The following is a 25,093-nucleotide window of genomic DNA, read 5'->3' as shown; positions in this document are numbered from 1 at the left end:
AGGCGCTTACTCAATACAGATCATTGGCTGGACCTGAGAGATTGGATAAATCTCATGCCTTTGGGCCCTGCTCTCTCCTCCTCTGACTCTCACACTCCTCCTCCTCCTCCTACTCTCTCCATCTTCTATGTTTCTCACTCTCCTTCCAACACCCTCCATCTCCCCCCGTCTTTAACCTATCGTCTCAGTCTCTCCTCTATCACTCTTTCATGTTCTGTCCTCATCTCATGTCTTATTTTTCCTCTCGCCTCCTTTCATCAATTCCATTTTATTCTCCTCTCCTCTCCTCACATCTCCACTCCTCTCATCTGTCCTCTCCAACTGTCTTCCAGGTGTCTTGCTGCCAATGGGAATTGGCTCCAGGCCCCTCAGGTCTCTCTGTGAGGAGCATACAAACACATCACTGGGAGCAAAGCATTCTGGGCCATGAGAGTACATCCCTTTGCTTCTGAGAACCATTTAAGAATCTGTCTTAGGTCAATTCTCATTCATATTATTCCCCCAAGATTTCAATCCCAAAGCAATCCCAGCCTGATTCATTCCATGTGTGGGCTGCATGTTAATTATGGTTAGACAGTAAAGGACAAGAAGGAAGAGAGAGTAACATTCTAGAGGAAGGGTTCTAAAGAGGAAAGGTTCTAAAAAGGAATGACTCTTACTTGCAGAAGGCGTAAATGACCAGGAAGTTGCCCACCATGCCAGTGATTCCCACACCTAGGATGACGGAGCCAATTGTGTAGTGGGCATGGTCTGGGACGTCCACAGTGGGGAAAGGGTAGCGGAGATCTCTAACCATTGCCACCTTGAAGCAAAGATGAGATTGTGAAACAGCTGATGAAAACTGAGAAATGTTTTGCAGATATGGTATGTGATTTTGCTGTTTGACAACTTTCAGAAATTGTGTGACACGACTTGTACGGATTTTGTGTGTAAGCAGTGTTAAACCAACTGTACCTGAAGTGTACAGATGGAGTTTAGTATAATGGTGATTCTGCCCTGAGAAAACTGCTAAGACTGCCAGAAGAGACTGCAGACAAGTTCCTCTCCTGGGATTATCGGGTTTCCACAACAGCATAAAAGATGCAGTACATCTGAATGTGACTGTCATGCACTGTGACCCTAACTACTGTCAATCACTGTATCGACAGGCAAACTGGAGCAATCAGCTTGAATGTGAACCTGAACACAATGACAGGTCACTGCATCAGTTAGTTACACTTTCAGTGAAAGCACACAAATCGCATCAGAGGAGTGACAGAGCTGAATTAATGAGTTTATAATCTTTCCTTTTGGAGTGGATTAGTGTGTGTGTGTGTGTGTGTGTCCAAGTGTGTCTGTGTGTGTGTGAGTGTGTCTGTGTGTGTGTGTGTGTGTGTGTTTGTCAGAGTGTCTGTAAATACACAGTTATTTCCATGGTATAATGGAATAATCCGTTGGCCTCATCAGAAAGAGAAAGATGTGGCAAAGATTCCTTGCGTCTACCCCTCATTCACCCCCAGAAAAGTAGGTCTGATTACTGTAGAAGATTTTAGATTTATTCTGCTTATCCAGAGTGGTTCAAATGCCCTTCTTAACATCAGAGAGATTCATACCTCCCTTTGAAGCAGTTAGATCTAGCAGAAAAAGGCACCATTGGGCAGAACTCACTCAAGACCTTTGGTCTTGACCTGGTCCACTCCTGTCATTAAATAAGAGTTTGGTCTGTTCCAGTGTATAGCCCTGATATAATTGAGATGATAGCTAAGCATCGTTTTGAACCACACAAATAATAACTCCAGCTGGAATGTTAGATTCCTCTCTCTCTCTCTCTCTCTCTCTCTCTCTCTCTCTCTCTCTCAAATTGTAATATGTTTCCAAAGTTGTTCAAAGTAAGGCCATCTTTAAATCTTGTGCCCTTGCATTCTAGCAGACATGTTGGACTTTCATCTTACAATTTCCCAGTGGTATGCTCATTCTTATCCTCATAACACCTCATACAATGTTGCTATGTTGTCTGTCAGATTGCTAATTTATAGCTCTGTTGCAACGTGACAGTTCATTTAAACTTCTCAAGGAGTTTGGCAAATTGATACAAGCGTAATGAAATAATTTGTAGGTGTGCAATTATGTGAGAAATAATTATCGTTCTTAAGAATGCTGATCTCACATGTTGCCATAAGTGTTCAGATCCTTGTGACCCTTAACATTTAGCGCCCAAAAGGTCTCAGAGCTGTAAAGGAATATCAGACCCAAGCACTGAGGTCACAGGAACTTTGAAAACACTTGAGTGTTGGGGACAACTCTGTGAGTGGCCAAACCTTGACCTGAATTCAATCAAACATCTCTGGAGAACCCTTCAAAAAGTCTGTCCACTGTTGGTCCTCATCCAACCTGACAGAGCATGAGAGTGTCTGCAGAGTAGAGTGGAAGAAAATCCCCAAATCCCGGTGTGCAAAATTTGTTTTGCCATGAAGTCTGGAGGATGTTATTGCTACAGAAGTTGTTAATTTAATTATTGTGTAAAGGGCCTGCATAGTTTTCCGGGCCATTTCATTTTTTAATACATTAGCTTTTTTTTTTTTTTAAATCCTGTTTTTGCTTTGTCATTATGGGTTATTGAGTGTGGGATGATAAGGGGGAAATAATTGAAATGGTTTTAGTTACAACATAACAAAAGTGAAAAAGTGAAGGGTTGTGAATATTTTCTGAATGCATGCATTTGTGCTTCGTTCTTCATATGGTGTCATGCATATTTAAATGGTTGCATAGCATCATTTTGCTAAAGGTGTCTGGCATCTGAAGCGCACTAAACAAATGAATTAGTGATGCAGAAAAGTAACCTCAATTGTAAAGTAACCTCAATAATATTAAAAACGTTCTCTAAAGTAAATGCTGTTGTATAACATTTGTCATGTTTCTTGGAAAACTATTTCCAATTTCCCTTAAAAGGATAAATGTTTTTTGATTCAAATGGGATGAGATGGCAGTTTCATTTTCTTTATCATAGTATCACACAGCTTTTCCATGTCTGATGTTCCTAAAACACGTAATACCCTCTGTGTTAGACATATTAAATGTGACGTTGTAGATGGCCAAACGGCCAAAAGAGCATTTTCCACTGAGGCCCGGAGCTTACTGCAGGCAGTGAAGAGCAGGCGGCCACAGCCATCCCCTGCTTGCCACATTAAAACACTATTCTCAACATTGCTTTAGGTTCCCCACTGAGACATTTGATCACTCTCCATTACTGGAAGACTTGATTTGTAACCAAATGTAATATAGTTCTGATGTTATTAATAAGGATGAGCATGAATGTAATTATGAATGTAATGCAACTGTGAGTCAGTGTGGTTTGTATTTTAAATGTAATAACACTGGTGTCACACTATTGTAAAGTGGCAGAATGCCTTGACTAAAGAGTATGTTTGGCAGTCATGCTCATGTAGGCCATGTTCCTGTCAGGGCGGGCATTACATTTGCATTCCACAGCAGTGGTGGCTGATAATGCTTAAGTGTTCACCATGCTGAGATTGTTTAGGTTACTTGCAGTGTCTCTCTCTCTCTCTCTCTCTCTCTCTCTCTCTCTCTCTCTCTCTCTCTCTCACACACACACACACACACACACACACACACACGTCATACACTTGAGAGAATATCAATATATCTTAATTCAACGCTGCAATCAATGTCTATTTACAAAACCAAAAGTGTTGCAGGAGGTGTCAGGTGCTGTGTGGGCAGTAGAATAGTGTCACATCAGGCCTTAATTCCCCCCACGCTGTTTGCTACTGTGCGACTTGAGCATGATAAGCAGTAATCCATAGAAATGGTAACAAATAGATTTCCTATTGAGTTCAGGACATCGGGTCCCTTTAGTCAGCGGAGCAGTAGAAAAGAGCCCCTAATTACACGGCGGCTCTTTTAGATGAGGATGGAAATCTAACGCAGCACTCTGCACAGCTGTTGACACCGCAGAGCAGAAGCATCAGGACCGGTCAGGCAGCTGTGTGAGCAGACGATGTCAACGCACAAAGAACTGTGCGTGGGTGCACGGCTGTGCTTAGCTGATGGTCCAGCTGTGAAGCCCTCATCTGGACACAGATGTTTTTACCACATGTTTTACCCAATGTCTCTTTTTCACAGCCACAATCCACAGAGAGAACAAGGAAAGACTTACTTACAACTCATTTAATTTTCACAGCATTCAAGATGAATAATAATCTAATAATAGATACATTAATGCCATATTTTTTATTGAATACATATGCCCTGAGTATAATAAGTAGACCTACAATAGTAACTACACCAGCTCACATCCCACAACATTTCTTTTCCAGTAATTGACAGGTTAGCTAAGATCTTATTTGTCAGTGATGACATGCCCAGTAAATTTACTTTCACAATTGCTAATGTTGTATTCTCCTTTTACATTTTGTATATTAACTAAAGTGCATAGAAATGTGGACGTCTGTGCACATCTTCCTCCACATTTGTATGCACTTTAGTTAATTTAGTTTAATTTAGTTTAGTTCGGCTGTTGGGAGAGAGCATGTGACATGTGAATAATTGTAAACACTGGGATCAGTCAAATAAATGAGATGTCTGATAGAGTGTAATAAGCCCATGATTTTAGAATAGCTAAGGGATGTTGTTGGGCATGACACAAAGCAAAGTTCCTAAAATCTCACTTGGGCCTTCTGCTTCTCTAAGACGTTATCATATATATTTCATAAAGTGAATACTGTTTTTGCTTTCTCTGCCAAGGTGTATTTGAGGGTACACATCTTTAAAGAGAGTAAAGGCATGCCATTACCTGACATGTGCTCACTGGATGATGAACTGTTCATTTGCTGTTCAGTTACATGCCTTTCAACTCCAACTAACCTTTAACTAGCACAGCACCTTTGGAATGTGTCTGCTATTGATTTTACTTCTGGTTGATGTGTTTTCACAGGCTATATGTTGGCCATTTTCGATTTTTTGCAGTGTCACCTGAGCCAAACACTCGCCGAAAGTGTCTGTGGCTCTGCCCCACGTATCGATGAAGTTTCCGAGAGCTACAGTACAGTATGTCCATGGTTTGCCTGTGCCTGGTGTGTCTTAGTTAGCCTCAGATGGAAAAGGAATAGCTGAAAGGACTTTTTGCAGGTTGGGATGTATGTAAAGGTGTTGCTAGATGTGTTCATAATTGTAAGAGTCTCTCTACACAGTAGTTTTCCGGTTTATGTTATATCTCTTGGGTCATTACACACACGCACTTGGAGTAACAGATAAACAATGTCATGGCAACATGCACACAACATTTCAGGCTATTGCTCTTATCTCTTCACTCTCACACTGAGAGTCCAACATGTGACTGTGAGCGGTCAGTGTGAGCTGGCCAGAGCCCCCATATCTCCTCCCTTGAGCGTGACTGCACTCATCTCATTAGTGCTGTTTAATAGAGCGGCTGGGGGTCCCCGGGCTCTCGTGGGTCCTCGCCATGTGAGAGACACCTTGGCACTGTTAATGAGGAGGGTTGACCGGAGACCGGAGTGTGGGTGAGTGGACACTGGCCGTGTGCTATGGAGGCGCCCCAGCAGGTGAGGGTGGTGGCAGAGTCGTCATTGGCTCTTTTGCCAGAGGCAGGAAGTCAGGTCCAGACCTCAGTGTTACTGCACAGCATCAGGATGTGATAACTGCGCGCACGCTACTGTGTGAGGAGAGAGCTCAGCAGAGGATAAATGGGTGGGTGAGAGGGGGCCGTGAGTAGAGCCAAATAGAGAGATGATCCGAGGGAGATTCAGACCACGTCACTGACCCTGTCTGAACTCACACCAAATAGTTTCACCACCAAAATATCGCAGACTGTTGCAAGTCAATGCATGTCAGTTACACTAACATTAGTGTCCAGACACTATACTGTAATGATGAGAGGCAGGAGAGGGGGTTGTTCAGAGAACAGGTGCATTTCACTTTAGTGGTAGAAAGGGTTCAGTCATGACAATCCTGTTGCACTGATGTACTGCAGAATGCTGATGCACCAGTCATACTTTTCTAATGCCTATGTCCAGTGGTGTAGTCTAGTTACTGTAGCTGTAGTGGGTATACTGCAATCAACCCCATGTTAATACATATTGTATCCTTGCCTATTTTAATTGGGTATACAGATATTGTTATGCTCTTTAAGTGGGTATACAGAGATGGTTATGCTTTTTAAGTGGGTATACTGCGTAATTCTGCGTATCACATAGTCTACACCACTGCCTACGTCTGAATGTCTGAGGTCTTGACAAATTAGAAGGGATGCTGTACTACTCTATTCTAGTCAGCAGCCAGAAGATTCTGTGATTGATCCTATTTGAAAAAGGTGAATACAAAATATTACAGAGCATCTTCCAAACCATCCAACCTGAAGATCACACCAGGTGTGTTGCATTTCTCCCTAGTCTGATGTTTTCATTTGGATGTTTTCATCTTCACAGCTGCATGCATCATTTCATTAGCACTGGTAAAATGGACAAGAATTGACTTGGTGTCGCATCAGTTCTGCTGTTTCCTCCTCTCTCGTTGTCCTTTGTCTGAGTACAGTACATTAGATGTCATCATAATGTTATCATATGAAATCACTGCCTACAGAAAATCCTTACCAAAGAATTGGCTGAGGAGAGAGAGCTCTGTGACAGTGTTTGTGTTGTGTTTGGTCACTGCAGTGGCTTATTCATATCCTGTTTTTCACAAAGGCAACTCCAGGACATAACAGAAATTGTCAAGGAAAAGGGAAATATGGATTTTTTTGTAAAATGTAAAATACTTCATACCTGAACGACAGGAACAATATTCATATATTTCACAGGTCTTAATTGGTGATCAGTCAAAAAGACAAGTTTTATCTGAACTGAACTGAACTATGTTTCCAGTTAAAGGACAATTCCGGTATGTAGCACTTTGAGTCCCTTTACTGGTTTGTTTAGAATGAACTAGAGTGGTGAACAGAAAAATGTTGATGATGGGTCCTGTCTCGACTTTTTGACTCGTTTAAAATCGCCTTTGACTGCTTCAGAGTGGCTGGCTACAGGCATGCACAAACATGTCTTTAAAACAACCCTTAACGCTCGCAACTCACAACCTCATAGAATCATATGAGTATTAAAACATTAAACAGATTAGGCCACACAAGTAAAACTGAAAGTTAGTATAAATATGTCTCTCTGCCACTGAGTGAAAAGGCAAAAGTGGTCTCCTGCTTTTACAGCTGTTTCTGAAGCAGTAACAACAGGAGATGAATTAGCTGCTACAGTGACCAAACACAACACAAAGCCCACCACTCTCTCCTCCGCCAATTCTGAGCAGACAAGCAATCTCAATTCAACTTCTCCTTCCCCCTGTTCATTTCTCAGGTGAGTGCACATTCATCAATGGCGAAAGAAGAGGTGTCTGTCTGGATTTGCGTATACTATAAATTAGTTAGATTTCCCCCCTCTACAGTATTTTCAGCTTATTGCCATTTCATTTGCCTGAACATTACTTATCTAGGAGAGACAGCTGTACTCACAAACAGCAGCACGTAAGCTCAGCTTAGCATCCTGTAACTTGAGTCAGGATAAGTAGAATCTACTTAATCAGAGCAGATGAAGTATAGGGAGCACGACAGTGCCACCTAGGACTCCAACTACAACCAGCAGTAAATCCTCGGAGACTCTCCTCTGTCCGTACAGAGAGAAAGAGGGACAGTAGTTGACCAGTTCAAAGCAATTACAGCATTTGCACAGTGTCTTAAGGTCACTCTGTGTTTTTCTGCTTTCCATTTTGAAACTCATTTTGGTTGTAATATTTATACAGTGCTGCTGCCAACACAAATCCCACTCTTAATCATTTTGAAATGTATACTTGTAGAGAGTCTTAGACCTTGAGATTTTCTATGAAGTTCTAGCGTCTGTTTGTTTTCTTTGTTTTTTTTTACCCTTTTTTTCACATCACTGATTGTCTCCAGAGTCACAAGGAAGATAATCGTATTGCAAAGTCTGTCAGTCATGACATCACAGGTCTACTATTATGCTGTAAGAGCTCTGCATACTATACACGTAATGCTGTCCGTACCTCTCGCACAAACGGACCCCCATTTCAGTCAAGTAACTCTCCACAAAAGGTTCATAGCTTCCATCATTATGGTTAATTAGCAGGCAGCAGGTCTGCTTCCCTATTCACAAGGTATCAAATGCTGCAATAGTTAAGCTTTCTTTGTACTGTAGCTAAGTAGCTCCCCGTTCTCTCTCTTGTGCAAATCGTCATGCCAGAAAAGTCAGTGCTATAGGAGTGATGAGGTTCCTGAGTATGTTACTGAAATGTGTAATTTAGTTGCATTTACGTAGTTACTTTTCAGTCATTGTTGTTGTTTGATTAAGTGACTAAAAGTGATGACTCTTGCTGTTGAGTTGCAAAATACTATATGAAAACCAATGGAGCAGATAAATTTGCAGTCCTTCTGTGACCATCAATATGTTCAATCAGACATACTGCTATCACTATCTCTATTTTGATCTTATAACTGTCTGTCTATTGTCTAACCCTTCATGTCTCTCTCTCTCTCCCCCCCTCTCTCTCTCCCTCTCCCTCTCTTGTATACCGTATGCGCGTGTAATATAAACATGCTATAACAGAATAAAAATATCAATGCCATCTTCTTAAACATTTGAAAGCAACACTAATGTCCACCAGAGTAGAGACCGGCAGTGGTCACATTATGCTGAATGTATTTATTTGTATCATTTGATATAGCCACTAATTAGATGTTGATGTGTACTTTCATGTAAACCTCTGGATTACCCCGTAACCACAATAATGCCTTCTTCTTGCCATGAGCTGCAACAGTCTTCTGACTACCCAAGCCTGCAAACTTGTAATAACTCTGGTAGACAGAATGCATTTCTGTCACAATTATCATGTGAGATCTTCAAAGAAATGTCCACACACATGGCAATGAATTTGATAGTAATTTGACAGTAATACCACAGAGTGATTAGCTAAGACTTGTTAATCCTGACAACCTCATCCAGAACAAGATTCTATTAAGATTGTGGATTCAGTTCATTATTAGTGAATTACCATGGTACTGGTATTATGAGGCAGTAATTACTGATGCGGTAATACCACTGAGTGATAGAAATGTCTCCCATAGGAATATGACAGTCTGAATTGAAATGAATGTATAACATTCATCTACTTAATTTCCCCCTGTGGGATAATACATTTTGACTTGACTTGACTTGACTAACAAACTAGAATATCAGGTGAAGGAAGATCAATACACATGACAAAATGTGTCCACACATATCCACAGTGCTGCTATAGCCTTTCATTTCATTTAAGAAAGTTGGTCATGACAATATAGGCTACGGATAGTATGATAGGCTACACAGTGTGCTCTAAGCACCCCATTTGACTAATAGTTTTCAAAATACTGGCTTTACTCATATTCTTATCGGAAGAGATAATATTGGATTCAATATGATCGTCATGCCTATGTTTGCAAGAAATTGTGGGATATTCCACAGTGAGTCATGAGCAATGACCATTGCGGACATGTGTAACATGCTTCAGTGTCTGCTTATCTTGTTCACGAAGAACTTTTGGAGTGTCCAGGCGATCAGTTTGCCAAGTGCAGTCGAACCAGAATGCACATGACGAAATTGGCGAATGCTACGACTACAGGAAGGAGAAGCATCACTTAAGCTTACCATAGTTACGATACATGTTTTCATGTTTTTTTTCATGTTCACAGATTTATTAGACTCATGTACTCTACTGTAAATGTGCTTTTGGCTTCGCACCTAATTAGAGTCTGCACAGAACCGCCAGTTAGACCTTGCCCAAGTTTTCCTCAATGAGACGAGAAGTGGTAGACAGGATCTACATAAAGGGAAAACTCAACCTTCTCAAATAAAGATGAATTTCCCATTTCCCATCGCTCACACTCTGTAAAGGTGACAATAAACGATCGTATTTCTCCACTTTACCAAACATGATCTCGAACTGGCCCGCCTACACATAAATGATAAATGAAACAAACCACTTAATCTAAGTATTTCATGAATATGTTTTAACCAAAATGTTTGGTTTATGTATGATTACTCTTCCTTTGTTAAATGTTTTCGCAATTAAACTGTTACAAATATTTGGAAGAATCTTATTAGGCTCACTACTACATTCTCAGTTCCAATTCTGTTCAAATTGTGTGTTTTCTATTGAATGTGATATGAAATAATCGCCGTGAATGAGTCCACTGAATATTTCCCATTCATGAGCTGTTCTGAATTTGCACGATCCTAGACACTAGACCGGCACGCGTGACGCGTCATTCACAAACACTGAAGTTCATTCGTTGCGCTCCGCATTTATTACGCCTGCACTTTCATGAAAAGGAAAGAAACAATACATCCACAGCGCTCTTTATTTCTCCAAATACACAACCTTTTGAACTTCTCAGAGCCTAACGTACTGCCTATGATGCAATGCTTGAGTAAAATACATCTCGTATCTCGCCACAGTGCGCAAAAAGACGCGTAATATAGGCTACACAACAGCTGTACCACTTACCGAGGTGGAGAGAGCGGGCAGTTCCATCAAATTGTAGGCACTGGCAGCGCTGTAATTCCATGGTTTCTCCGTCTCAGTTATGCTAAAGGTACCGTGAGGATCCAGAGTAGGGGTGCCCTTGATGACCGGCGGGAGCGTGGTCATCATTGCCGGGCTGGTGTCAACGTTGACGAGAGAGCGGTCGCTTTAGTTCCATAAACCCCGCATCACTTTTTTATTTCCCATTCACGGCGTGACGGACTGACCGAAAGTGTGCGAAGTAGATGTCACTATGCCCGCTATGCTTCAGCCTCCCTTCCCTCTCTAAAGCCCGCTGATGCTCGGAGTTTGGTGGCCTAACCACGTATGGGATGGAAATGTGTGTGGACAGTGTGTGAGTGCAGACATGCAAGTATAGATTATAGTGTGCTTGTGGGTGTGCCGCAGCTGTTCACCTACTGTATAATATCTGATAAGAATGCCTGCAGGGAATTTATTTATTTTTCCTGGAATATGTGTGTGTGTGTGTGTATGTTGGGGTGAAGCAAGTGCAATCTCTCTCTCTCTCCATCCCAGGTTAATTCCAATTAATATCTAGTTGCCTCTGTGCACAAACAGAATTCTGAACAGTGTTTTATAACACTGCTTCAAATGCTTCATTCCGTCCACATAGCCAACGCCAACGCGTCCTGCAGTTACTCATGGGGAAATAACTCAGCATATTTTTCACTTATCTATTTGTGTGACCTGTTTACTTGCCTGGAATCCATACTTAATGACTCTCACGTACACTGCTTGTTTCAAGTCATCATATCATGAACTTGCATGGTTAAATCCTTTAGAAATAACTTTCCCCTTCAGGAGCTGGATTGTTGCCAAAAGTGACTGAATTTTCTGCAAGAAACATTTCTGTCTTTTTAGCAGGAATTCTCAAGAATTGCGGTTAAAGTTATGGTGCTTTTGAGGTAAATAAAATCAATCACAAATTATTTCCTTTGAATAAAACTTTGAGGGTGGTAGGTCTAAACTGATTAAACAAGTTTCACCAACTGTTCATGGTTTCACAAACGAGCAGCTATAGTGCCAATTGGCAAGACAGTGAATTTGCTTGACCTAGTATGCAGGGAGAAAAGATCAATGCATTCACAATGAAAATCGTCTAAAGTGCTTTCCTGAGGTTAAGAACAGGATATGGGGCATTCTTGGGGTCAGCGACAAAGACTACCTTTGTTACCCAAGGGAAGTGGAAAAGAGCTGTTTACCCAGTAAGCAACCATTGTGCAATCGGTCGACATATGAATGCGTACGTAACAGTTTCTCATGATTGATCCTCTTGTTTAGGTTTGGCTGTTCTCCATAATTTTCATCATAAGACTGGCTGCCCATTGAGCTGACCAATAGCCATGCAGAGAAGCCAGATGGAGCAGAATGTCAGAGATAGTGTGCTGCTGAGGTTGAACCCAGAGAGGATGCCGGCCGTGCATCATGTCAGGCATCAGTACGTGCAGAAGGATATGCAAGAGGACGTTGTGCTGCTTAGTACTGAAATGCAGAAAACACAAAATCGACTACTGTGATAGAGACACAAGAAAACTTTTGTTGTTCAAGAAATACAACAGCATGTCTATTTCCACAATGGTGCATAAAGGAAAACAAACAACACAAACGAAAGAATAGTGGGAGAGATTTTGGGGAGGAAGCATGCGGTCTGTTTTGAAAGGCAACCTTTGACCTCTGCCCTCCAACCTGAGCTGGCTGGTAAAGACTGTGGGGGTCTAGAGTTCAAAATACAGACAGCAGACTACAGACAGCGTTACAAGTGGCAAGTACTGCAAAAGGGGCCAGTATAGTCTTTGTCTACTGCTGATATTTTAGGGTGTCATTGATTTTTTCCCATGCACTGTTCAAGTTGCTATTCAGGTTGCACTGTTTTAAAAACTATGTTTTATGTTGTTGTACCCTGCCATGTCAAACTTTAATAAATTAATATGGATCTGAATGATTTTTATGTTATTCTGCTTTACACATTGTTGCCCCCTTTTCTCAGAACGTCTCCATACTTCCCCACAGAACTGCGTTTTCAAGGTCACTGATGAATTCCTTGTCTCCATATATGGTTTCTTTCGACTAAGAGTGAGCAATCATTGTAGGAAGCTGTCCCTAGATTTGCTTACCATCCTCTGCTCTTCTGATCAAACAGAAAGGTTCAGCGTGATGGCCACTGCTTTTATCTGAACCACCTCCTGCCTGCACTGGTGGGATATACGAGTGATGAATCTTTGGCCATGGGACATGTTAATAGTCTCAATGGTCTTAAATTTGCAGCTTTGTGATTGACTACTGCCCTTGGTTTGCTGTGCTTGCTTTTGGTTCTATGCTGATATTGTCATAACCCGATAAGCCTATGAAATACATTTCAGTATGCAACATCCATGGCATAAATCAGTCTGTCTTTCAGAGCATTCTGGCATCTTCTCTGCACAGACTAGGATAGGTTAGAGGGGGTTACTACTGTACGTACTACGCAATGGCTTTATAGTGGTCTTAAATCTACTGCTAATCAACTGCATCATCCAACTCCAATACAGTACCCTCCTAGCCTGGCTAGGGTTCTCAATGAGACGTGGTCTGGGAACCAAACGTTCATTTTCTCGTATTTTAAAAAAATGCCCAGATCCGTTTATTGGGTGCCATGGATGTCCATCAAATGCGTCTGTGCATAGCTCATCATCGTCTTGCTTTCCCCCCTGTTCTGTGATTGGTTCCCTATCTCAGGCGAAAATTTGCTCCATGGTCTCCAGGCTGCCTTAGCAGCGTGAATCAAATCGCGCGCAAGGCAGCATGGGAACACCCAGGCTAGTACCCTCCAGAATTATTGGCACCTTTGGTAAAGTTGACTAAAAAAGGGTACAAAAAATTATCTTTTGGTGATTTATTATAATCTCACAATGAAATCAATGAGGCAAAATCCAACCTTTCCATCCAATCCAAATTTATTCTGAGAAAAAGGAAAAATTCATAAAGAAATAAATATTTTTTAACAAAAACACACTGCCCACAATTACTGGCACCACTAGAAAATCTTATATACAAAATGTAACAGAAGCATTTATATTCAATTTCTTTAAGTTAATGAGTGTCTGAGAACTTTAAGAAGTAATTAATGACTTTCTTTTTCACCAAAGTAGGCTAAATAAACCAATAGAGGCTAAATCTCCTAGTAATCTATCAACAAGGGAAAGACAAAAGAATACACTAAATTGAAATAAAAACAAGTGTGTTGACATTTGTAAGATTATTTTGTCAGTATTTATTTATTTTTTTATTATCACAACAATACAACCTATTATCTTTATTGTAGTTTAAATTATTATACAAAGATACAAAAAGTAAAATCAGCTGAGTAACAGTCCAGTGCAGGACGATTCTAAGGACCCAGCACTGACAGGACATTTTCTAGCAGCGCCCCTGCACAGAGGGTTGTGATGTGTTCTGTTATCCTTCCACCACTTGTTTGTCCTAAAACTAAACTTTGTTTTGAAAAGGTCAATTTATTGTATTGGGCACTCTTGTGACTGCCTTCCCTTTAAAGCAACACCAAAGAACTTTCCCTCTGTCGCACGCACACTAATTGTTTATCCAGCACCGGCTTTGCAAATAACGATGTCCACAGACAAGGTAGAATATTTTGCATGACTTATAAAAGTACTTTCTTCTGTCTCATTCCATCGAACTACAGATCCGCTACCCGAGCTGGCAAACTTACATAGTGCGGTTATAGCCGATAGAGGGCCGCGAAGCGAATGCAGAAGTGCCGTTCACCCTGTTACGAGTTGAACCATTTGGAAACATGGGATTTTGGAAACATTGTTTTAAGGTACAAAAACTCTTTGTTGTTGCTTTAATATACTACAGTAAATCTACCAAAGAAACAACCTATGCCTATAATGTATTTAATTAATTCTGTTGTTTAGCAAACCCTCTCAAGACCCGAGACACGTCTTGTTTTTTCTCTCTGCACCTCACAGATTTTTGTTATTTCACCATTACTTCTACCCTCCTGTGCACACCAGGCTCACCCACGCAAACACCCAATCTCTCTCACACACAGCCAAACACCCAATCTCTCTCACACACAGCCAAACACCCAATCTCTCTCACACACAGCCAAACACCCAATCTCTCTCACACACAGCCAAACACCCAATCTCTCTCACACACAGCCAAACTCCCAATCTCTCTCACCCACAGCCAAACATGCAATCTATTTCTCTCACAGCTGTCGGAGATGAAGCAGAGGCTCATGGGAGCACCAGGAAGCTGTAACTCAAACTTGGCTGCCCGACTGAGGAAACACAGACCATTGGTTAGCACCAGGGAGCCCAAACCAGTGAGAACAAGAACATCGACATCCACCACAATGGTTGTTGGTGGAAGTCACCCAGTATCCACATACTCACACCAGCGAAAATAAGCAAGCTAACACAGGAACCCCCCCTATCAGCCAACTGCAGGAAAATATGTGCTTTCCCTTCAACACACTAATAATGAGGCAATATATAATATAAGATGAAATATTCATCTTATCTCTGTGCAAGAGATTGAAAAACTAAGCAATGTCTTATTATTCTTATTAATTATTCGTGGAAGGAGCAAAAAACAAACAAAAAGAAATAGGTCAAGAACATAAACCCCCTGTAAGTGGATCAGCGTTTAAAAGACCAACCTTTGTCCAATAACTTTGAAATCATTCCACCGAGTAACAGTGTTATGCTAATAGTATTAATAACTTGTATAATTCCCAAGAGAAGCTGCAGTCTGCTAAATGTGTCATATGCTCAGAATTCTGGCACACGGATTGATACGCGTATAAACAGAGCTTTATATTCGAGTTATGGCTTTAAAGCTGGACCCACTGCGGCAAAGAGTCCATTGTTAGGTTTTTAATTGTTTGGCTCACCTCCACAGTCCAGTGTGGTGGGGAGTTATTTTGAATAAAAACCTTCCAAGAAGATCAGGGGCAGATCTGATCAGATCTGAGGGGACAGATCATCTACCTAGTCTACCAGTCTCACTGCTCACAGCAGCCAGATTACACCTAGAGGGGTGTAAGCCTTGCCAGCTAAAGTAAGGCATGCGTCATTACACCAACTAATCACTAAACAATTCAGACAAGAAGTAAGTGATTGTTCATTACCAAAGAATTGCTTGATCCTGCACAACCCTTAAAATTAAAATGTTTGATAATGATGGTGAACTGGTAACTGTTTCAATTGTGAAATTAACAGAACGAACATTCTGTATTTCAATGCAAACTGACACAGCATAGCATAATATGGACTAAGAAGGTCCTTGTTTGTTGTCCTTATTTGAAATTCACACATTTTTACATCAGTGAATCACAAACAGTTCCTTTAAACAGTGTATGGGCCATACACATGGATCTAAACACAGTTGTCACCTTGGCTAACCCAAAAGATAAGGGTAGGCATAAATTGAACATTCCCTCAAGATCAGGGATTAAGACAAACAATACATACAAAGATTACATACAAACATTACAATAATGAATCTTGTCAGGTAAACATGCTCCAATGACTCTATTCAAAATAAAATTATATGATATACAGTATACACACATAAAACACAACAGGCTTGCCTTTGAATGCAGTCTTTTGGTCTACTTTCAACTGACATGCTGTCAGCATGGATCTAGACACACTTTGAAGGAATCGATGACCTTTTCACCTTTCAGTGCTCCCTCCAATATTAAATATTATTGACACAAGGAAGACACACAAAATAGACATCCACTTCACTGCACAGTGAATCTCTCCCCATAGATTTTTCCTGGAAAACAGAGCAACAACAGCTATGGAGGCCAGGAAAAATACAAACACTTCAGAAACTTTGAGGAAGTCATCATTATGGAATTAGAATTAGTATATAATAAATGACAGCATCAATTATGACTGAACAATATCCATTAGATAGCCACAGATAATGACACAGATAAAAGCCACTCTCTAATGACCTGACACTCAGGTGCAGAATATAGTAGTGCTTCATTCCAGAGGTAGTCTACCCTGGAAATCCAGAGTTCTCGCGAGAGCACAATTTGAATTGTGCCCGCAAGATACTCTGGCCACGAGCAATGATCCAAATTTCTTCTATCTCTCGAGCGAGAGGGACCAATCAAATCGGTGTAGGCGGGACAAAGGCGAGCTACACTGATGACTGACACTGATGAATTGTTGTGATTGGTCGTAGCGTTATCCAACTGCGTGCAGTGAGAGTTTCAAATGCATGCTTGGTGCCGCCCCTCGAATTGGGCCATTTTCATTACTCGTGGCCAGACCCTTAATCTGAAAGATTCCAGGGTCTGGTTTACCAGGCTAGAGGTAGTCCAAAGGTGCATGGCGGAATTGGCACTATATGTTGGTAATGACACAATGTTGTGTACCAATTGACATTCTTGAAGCTTGACCTGCCATTGAAGGCACAGGTGAGTGGCATTGACCAGTTATATAAATACAGTCAAAGTACTGAAATTGTAGCTTGCAAATTGGCCGCTGCATTTAATGTCATCAAATGAAAGACATTCTGACTTTTTGTTTCTGAGTCCAAGGTCTCCTCATCCATATTTTGTCTGCCTAAATTGTCACAAACAGAATTTCAATATAGTAAATGGCATGAGCTGATCCAGTTGCTGTATTTGTATTTGCTGGTCTAGGCCTATCAACAATGGCATTAGCCCACACAAGAAATCCATACTAAGAGATTCCAGACCACGGAGAGAGGACTGAAACTTGTGGAATGGTAAAGACAGGCTTAGAATAAATATGTCCAGTAAAATATTCTGCTTAGTTAAAGACTCAGGAAATCCCACAAGATCATAGAAAGCCTAGATGTCTGTTTACACTCTAATGACTATCATAAGGAGATTAATTTTGTTGCATTGTACTGTGTAAAGGCTATTCATATAGAACAGTACAGGGGCCATACAGTGACCTTGCTGGTATTCACAGGACTGAGCTCAGTTGACTTGTTGCTATCAAGAAAAGGGAAATATGTGGATGATTAAGCACATCAATGAGTGAGTGGTATACTTTCTAGGAGTTTTCATGTCAGGGCTTAAACATCCCTTGGATTTACGGAGGTTGGTGCTTACTCCAGTATATCTGTGTGAAAACCCAGCTGAAGCCCCTGTCATACACGACAAACTGCCCCAGCGAGGTCATTTTTAAAAGACTTAGGAAACCAATTCTCTGCTTTTCAAAAGTTGAGACTCATGTGAGAGCAGAGAGGTTCATCTGTGTGACAAAGAGTCATCGTTGAGGAAATCAGGCAGTTGCTCTAAGATTATAACCCCCAGAGATCTCTTCCTTCCTCCATGTCAGGATTTAGACTGATGGGAGGATTATGGCAAAACAGGGAGACTGGATTTTCAAACACAATTTACATTAATCCCACAATAATCCTGCAGCATCCCTCCTCAACACACAATGCTATAGTGCAGCCTAGAGTGGCCAGTAAACCTATCCACCAGAGCATGGCAGTGGTATCTGTGTGTGTGTGTGTGTGTGTGGTAACGAATGGGGAATATTTGTAGAAAGGACAAAACATTATATATACAGACAATACACACACACATATATATATATATATATATATATATATATATATATATATATATATATATATATATATATATATATATATATATATATATATATATATATATATATATATATATATATATATATATATATATATATATATATATATAACCTATTGCACATTTGTGAGAGATGAAGGAAGGACATGAATGGGGCACTCAGAAATCAGGTGTGGAGGATTTCCTCTGGAAGAACTAGTTACATAAGTCCTGTCTGTTCAAATGTGATAGTGTATCCTACAGGTGTTTTAGAAAAGTCCAAGTTGGAATTTCATTTCAATCTCTTTTTTTTTTTTGAATATTCAGAAGTGGTCATTCCATGCAGGCACAAGCCCAATGAAAAGTTTGAGAATATTAAATGAGGATAAAGTCTTAAGATAAGAAATATTAGACTACCAAATGAATGGACATAATTATAAAACAAATCTCCATGAATGGCAAGATAATGATGAATAAAGTGAAAGCTGAATAGGAAGTTGGTAAAGGATGTCTGATGATCTTGTAAAGAGAAGGTAAAGGGTGAGGTTAATGGTGAAATGTTTTGCTCTGATAATGGCATATGTAATTTATACATTTCCAATATTTTATGCAAAATGAACAAACATACATTAGCGCCTGCAAATGAAACAGTAATGGATACTGGCCTTGAAATACCTTGGGTTTAGGTTATGCGTCTGCTCTTGCATGTTGGGATGACAAGAACAAAAGAGATTTAATTTGTGCTTACATACCTGCCCATGCAGGATTAAGAACATAGCGATGCCCTATTTCAGACTCATCTCATGACAACACGGCAAAGCATATCATCACAAAAGAGCAGAGAATATCAGATTAAGTTTCACAGCCCCTGCACGCCATGCCAAGAGATACCAATGTAGCCTACTAGTCCATGAGCCACAGGGGGTCGTCACTACCACTTGGGGGGGCAAATTCTCACTATATTTTTCTGAAAGCTACATATCTCTGGAGTATAAAATGGTATGATAGCAAGTTGGATCTTGTAGCTTTGTGGCTGTACAGGCCTTCAAAGTTGACCTCTGATTGAAAAAAAAGGAAATTCCGCCTATTGGCTTTTTTTTGTTAAAATACTCATAAGAGCCCAGAAAATAATCCAAATCTTATTATTACTGATGCATATGTGGTGTTTGATGTTGGCATACATATTTTGACTCATTATGTGATTTTGCTCTTCATTTTGGCTGATAAAATTCAAGATTTATGTGCAAAAAAAAAAGCTAATTTGAGTTTTCAGAGCAACATGTTATGGCAATACCTGAATGCAGACCTTATTGATCATTACTATTCTACCCTCCTTACTTTCAATTGCGAGTTGAAATTAATGTTAAATTATGACATACATAGGTCTGCAGTAGAAATGTTTTTTAAATTGTAGCTGAAACGAGTACAAAGGATCTTTAATCTATTCATTGAATTCATCGTCAGAACAGGAGCACAGAGGATGCCATCTCCATGGCACTTCACTCTGCCCTGTCCCACCTTGACAATAGCAACGTCTATGTAAGAATGCTGTTCATTGACTTCAGCTCAGCTTTCAACACCATCATCCCCTCCAAACGGATCACCAAACTCAGTGAACTGGGCATCAATACCTCCGTCTGTAACTGGATTCTGGACTACTTGTATTGCATTCATTGTGTCTACACTTGAGATAAATAAGTTTGGTTTTTCTTTTATCACATTCACATTTATTGGTAGATGTTTTTTCTTTACCTTGACATGTTTCGACGTATACTTCCATCTTCATCAGAAGGTCACACGGTGGAGTAGTGTGACTTGTTTTTATCAGCTGATGTTGTTACGGAGGTGTGATCCACCTGTCAGTTTTTTGATGACATTCATATGTGTATGTGATAAAAGAAAAAACAAACTTATGGATTCTGGACTTCCTAACCAACAGACCTCAGTCTCACCTGAGACCTCACCTCCTCAACCATCGAACACCAGTGTACCACAGGGATGTGTGCTGAGCCCTCTCCTTTACTCCCTCTTCATCTACGACTGCACACCTGTACATGGCTCTAACACCATTGTCAAGTTTGCAGATGACACTACGGTGATTGGGCTCATCAGCAATAACAATGAGACGGCCTACAGGGAGGAGGTCCAGCACCTAACATCGTGGTGCACTGATAACAACCTGGCTCTCAACACCAAGAAGACCAAAGAGCTCATTGTGGACTTCAGGAAGTCTAAAGCCAGCACACACACACCCATTTTCATCAACAGGACTGAGGTGGAGCATGTCACCAGCTTCAAGTTTCTGGGTGTCCACATCTCTGAGGACCCGATTGGACCCTCAACACCTCTACCCTGATCAAAAAGGCTCACCAGCGTCTCTTCTTTCTGAGGTCCATCTGTCTCCTCAGATCCTGGTGAACGTCTACCGCTGCAACATCAAGGCATCCTCACCAACTGTGTCACAGTTTGGTATGGCAACTGCTCTGCCCACGACCGGAAAGCACTGCAGAGGGTGGTGAAAACTGCCCAACACATCACCGGTTCCTCACTCCCCTCCATCGAGGCCATCCAGGGCAAGCGATGCTTGCGTAAGGCGCGCATCATCAAAGACTGTTCTCACCCCAACCACAGACTGTTCACCCCACTCCCCTCCGGAAGGCGTTACAGGTCTCTCCGCATCCAAACCAGCAGGTTCAGAGGAAGCTTCTTTCCTGCGGCTGTCACCCTACTGAACTCTAGCTCTCCATCCCGGTGACATCCAACAAACTAAGCCCCCATCACCCCCTGCCCCGCCCCCGCCTGATGCCTCCTTGCCTGTGCCTGTTGAGGTGTCCACGACCATGGCAACCTTGACAGAGACAACAAGGAGGCGGACATCCCCTAGCCCCCCCCACAACTGCACTACCCTATCCCACCCATCTATCCCATCCATCTATTTATTTACAAATGTACATACTGTAATTACACTTATACTGTACATAGCCATATTCTACTGCTTTTCATCCTGCACATACACTTATTATTAATACTATTGTAATGTTACTGTTTCTGCACTACAATGGTACTGTTACCACACTGCACATAGTTGTACATACTGTACATATCTGTCTATATGGTTCATACTAAATATCCATATTTATTCAGTTTTTCTGTAATATATTCTGTTAATACCCTGCATATATCTATATTGTTCTTACTACTACTATAATGGTACCGCCACTACATTGCACATACCTGTACATGTTGTTCATACATTGTTCATATTACAGTACATAGCCATATTTATTCTGCTCTTATAAGGTAACTTCTAATACACTGCACATATTTATATTTAATTTATGCTACTCTAAACCACCTTCTGCAAAACAACTGTATACTACTGTCTACACTGCACTATATTTCTTGTCCTGTCTATGCACCACCTGCCTATACTGTGTATATCACATTGTACTTTTCTGCTTTTTTGCACTTCTGGTTAGACACAAACTGCATTTTGTTGTCTCAGTACTTGTTCTCTGCACAATGACAATAAAGTTAAATCTAATCTAATTTAATCTAAAAAATGATCTGCCTCTGCTTTGCCTCTTTACGGATCATGCTATGAATAGCAGCAGCAATGCCTGCATAAGTTGAGACATTGTTATTGACCTTCTGGACCAGAGACATTCCATCAATGATTGTTGCTGTATTATATTCATCTGGAAGATTATCTGATAGTGATGCAAGTTTCTGCAAATGCTTTGCAAGTGCTGCTTTAGAGGTTTTCCTTGGGGTCCCCTCAGGTGTCGCCAATGACCATGGTTAAGGTCCAAAGGGTGACAAAAGACTTCTCTCATGTCCAGTCTTTAACATGATGGTCTTGCCATGTGCCTGTGTTTTCTTTTTTGACTCATGCTCGTAAATGTATTTAATTTTTGCTTTGTCAATGTATCATGGAATTTGTGCTTAGGTGTATCTGACTCCAGCCTCTATGTCATGATCTTTGCCTGTAGTATGAGCCTGAATCAGATCATCCCTAACCTCGTGTTGCTTTGCCTGCTGTAGATATGCAAATGAACTCATGTTCCTCTGAAAATGGATTGATCCAATTTCAGTTTCTGTCTCATCAAATCTAACTGTGTAGAATTTTTAAAACTGTTGTAAATGTATGTACTTGTAGATCAAGTCTTGGAAAATAGTTATTATTTCTTTTTAATGGAAATTATTTTAACATCAGATGAAAGACAACGTTAAGTATGATAATAATAATGATAATAATAATAATAATAATAATAATAATAATAACAATAATAATAATTGTACATAATGATAACAATGTGTAAAGTATGAATATTTTCACCAACCAGTTCATCTACATCTCATTCCCACATTCTTACTAGTCAAAAGTACAACTGAAATGTATAATGTAGATCATTTTAGCACCTGTGATGCAATTACTGTACCATAATTTCCCAACTATTAGCTGCAGCTTATACAATGATTTTGCAAAATTTCTTCAGCTATGAGGTTAATACACGGGGGCAGTTAATATGGTATATGGTTTTGTTTCTTTTAACTTGCATAAAACACTGTCCTGTGGCTTATACACAATACGGCTAATACACAGGAAATTACTGTATGTATTTCATGTGCCCTGGACATTATAAAATTATAATATTTATGTTAAGCTGGGTACATGTGGTGATGTGAACAATTTTCATATGGTATTTCTTGAATGTAAAGGTAATATGTTATTGGTAATCATGATGTTTTGATCTCTTGGAATATCTCTTATGGGTAGTTTCAATAAAATACTAATTTACTGAATTTTGGGGTGTTTCCGAATAGTACATTTACAAATAGTAAATAGCATAGCAATGCAGACCTATGTAATCATTTGTATTTCAAGTCTCTGCTGGGAGGTAGGAAGGTATAAATACATTGATTAATGAGGTAATAATAATGTTAAAGTAATAATGAGGTTTGAATTGTTTTCTGGGCTCTTATGAGTGGTTTAACAAAAAAAAGCCAATAGGTGGAATTTCCTTTTTTCAAATCAGAGGTCAACTTTGAAGGCCTGTACAGCCACAAAGCTACAAGATCCAACTTGCTATCATACCATTTTATACTCCAGAGATATGTAGCTTTCAGAAAAATATAGTGAGAATTTGCCCCCCCAAGTGGTAGTGACACGCCCCTTTTTGGGCCTGTGGCTCATGGACTATACTGCAAAAGGCTCATTCATATGTGCTTTACATAAACAAAAGCAAACAGGAATAGCTAATGCACATAGGAATAGCTAATGCAAACAGGAATAGCTAATGCAAACAGGAATAACTAATGCAAACAGGTATAGCTAATGCAAACAGGAATAGCTAATGCAAAAAGGTACAGTATAGCTAATGCAAACAGGTACAGTATAGCTAATGCAAACAGGAATAGCTAATGCAAACAGGAATAGCTAATGCAAACAGGAATAACTAATGCAAACAGGTATAGCTAATGCAAACAGGTACAGTATAGCTAATGCAAACAGGAATAGCTAATGCAAAAAGGTACAGTATAGCTAATGCAAACAGGTACAGTATAGCTAATGCAAACAGGAATAGCTAATGCAAACAGGTATAGCTAATGCAAACAGGTAGCTAATACCAGAGAATGTCTAATAAGGGGACTGCCACTCTCGGAAAACTTTAGGTTTCTGAACTGGTTGCAGTTCCTTCTGTGGTTCCACGCTCGTCCACGAGTGCAGAATGCATGGAGGTCTATGGAGCTGTACCCCTCAAAATCCACTTTTCTCGGGATATAATTTTTTTTCCAAGTAATTTGAATATTGTATTCGAAAGGGGAGGCAAAGAAAATACACTTGGTTGCGTATTATATTTTTTAAAGTCACTTAATTGTTCTAAAAAGCCTTTCAAACGTGTCAATGACGTCATTCATTAGCACAATGCTAGCGACCCAACCTGTAAGAAATCAAAAGGACATAAGTACTCGTTCATTCAACTTTTGACCTATAACCCATGTTGAAGTTATACAAACTACAATCAAATCTGAGATTTGTCAACGATAATCAGGTGAAAGAGACAAATTTAGCCGTCTAGCTCCATTGACTCCCATTCATTCTGCACTCATGGCGATCTCCCCCAGTGGAACTCTGGTGAAACTGCAACCAAAATTCGGTACAATGGGACTTAATACAGAGTGGCCAGGCTCTCCGTAGACAGGCACTGCTAATACACAAATCTAGCGAAACACGGAAGTAAAGCAGCACCGCCATTACTGCGTTGCCTTGCTGCTAAGGAAGTAGCGAAGTAACATGTTGGTCCTATAGGCGGCTGTAGCAGATGTTAGCTGTAGATGCGAAATCTTCTTCTTTTTCTTAATTTTTATTTAGTACGTATGCTGTTCAGTGATGCCGGGAAAAGCGTGTTGTGTGGTCAGCTGTTTTAACAACAGTAGGAATATACAGACCTAGAATTAAACCGTTTGTGAAATTCACAAACCTTGCACACTGAGTGCCCATGTTTACAGGCTTACAGATTACACACAGTTCCTTGTCGAGTGGAGGACCAAGATGTGCGTTAAAAGTGGATGAAATACATATAAAATAATCCTGAATACCTGTAAGAACATGTATTTTACTGCTACAAGTGGTCGTGGCTAATAGTTATTTGCAACTTCTGAAGCTTGTGAATATATTAGGGTTTGCACGGCGTGTCATCAGATCTGGACGTCGCCATATTGGAGATACTCGCCTCATTAGAACGCATTAGGCAATGAAGTAAATCCCTAACATCGTTAAGGAAAATGGTTAATTAATGCCGCGTTTTAGGTTGTACCAATAGGTAGGGAAAGTAATCTCATCGCCACCTACTGGTTGCGTTCCTAGAGTTTAGCGGAGTGGATGGGATTTTTTTTTTA

The 25,093-nt window shown here is 40.4% G+C and overlaps 1 protein-coding gene across 1 annotated transcript in view; it reads right to left on the bottom strand.

Annotated features, from left to right (window-relative positions):
* Nucleotides 1–10,884, bottom strand: part of opn4b (opsin 4b) — a 30,544-nt gene extending 19,660 nt beyond the window's left edge. Inside the window, exons 1-2 of the mRNA XM_048267832.1 lie at nt 10,555–10,884; nt 660–802 (exon numbers count right to left, since the gene is read on the bottom strand). Coding sequence (XP_048123789.1) covers nt 660–802; nt 10,555–10,701 — 290 coding nt within the window. The 5' untranslated portion in view covers nt 10,702–10,884. The remainder of the gene's footprint in view (nt 1–659; nt 803–10,554) is intronic.
* Between the last annotated feature and the right edge of the window lie 14,209 nt (nt 10,885–25,093).

The sequence above is a fragment of the Alosa alosa genome, chromosome 17 (genome assembly GCF_017589495.1).
Source record: "Alosa alosa isolate M-15738 ecotype Scorff River chromosome 17, AALO_Geno_1.1, whole genome shotgun sequence".
NCBI classification, from domain to species: domain Eukaryota; kingdom Metazoa; phylum Chordata; class Actinopteri; order Clupeiformes; family Clupeidae; genus Alosa; species Alosa alosa.
This window is presented reverse-complemented; position numbering and strand designations above follow the sequence as displayed.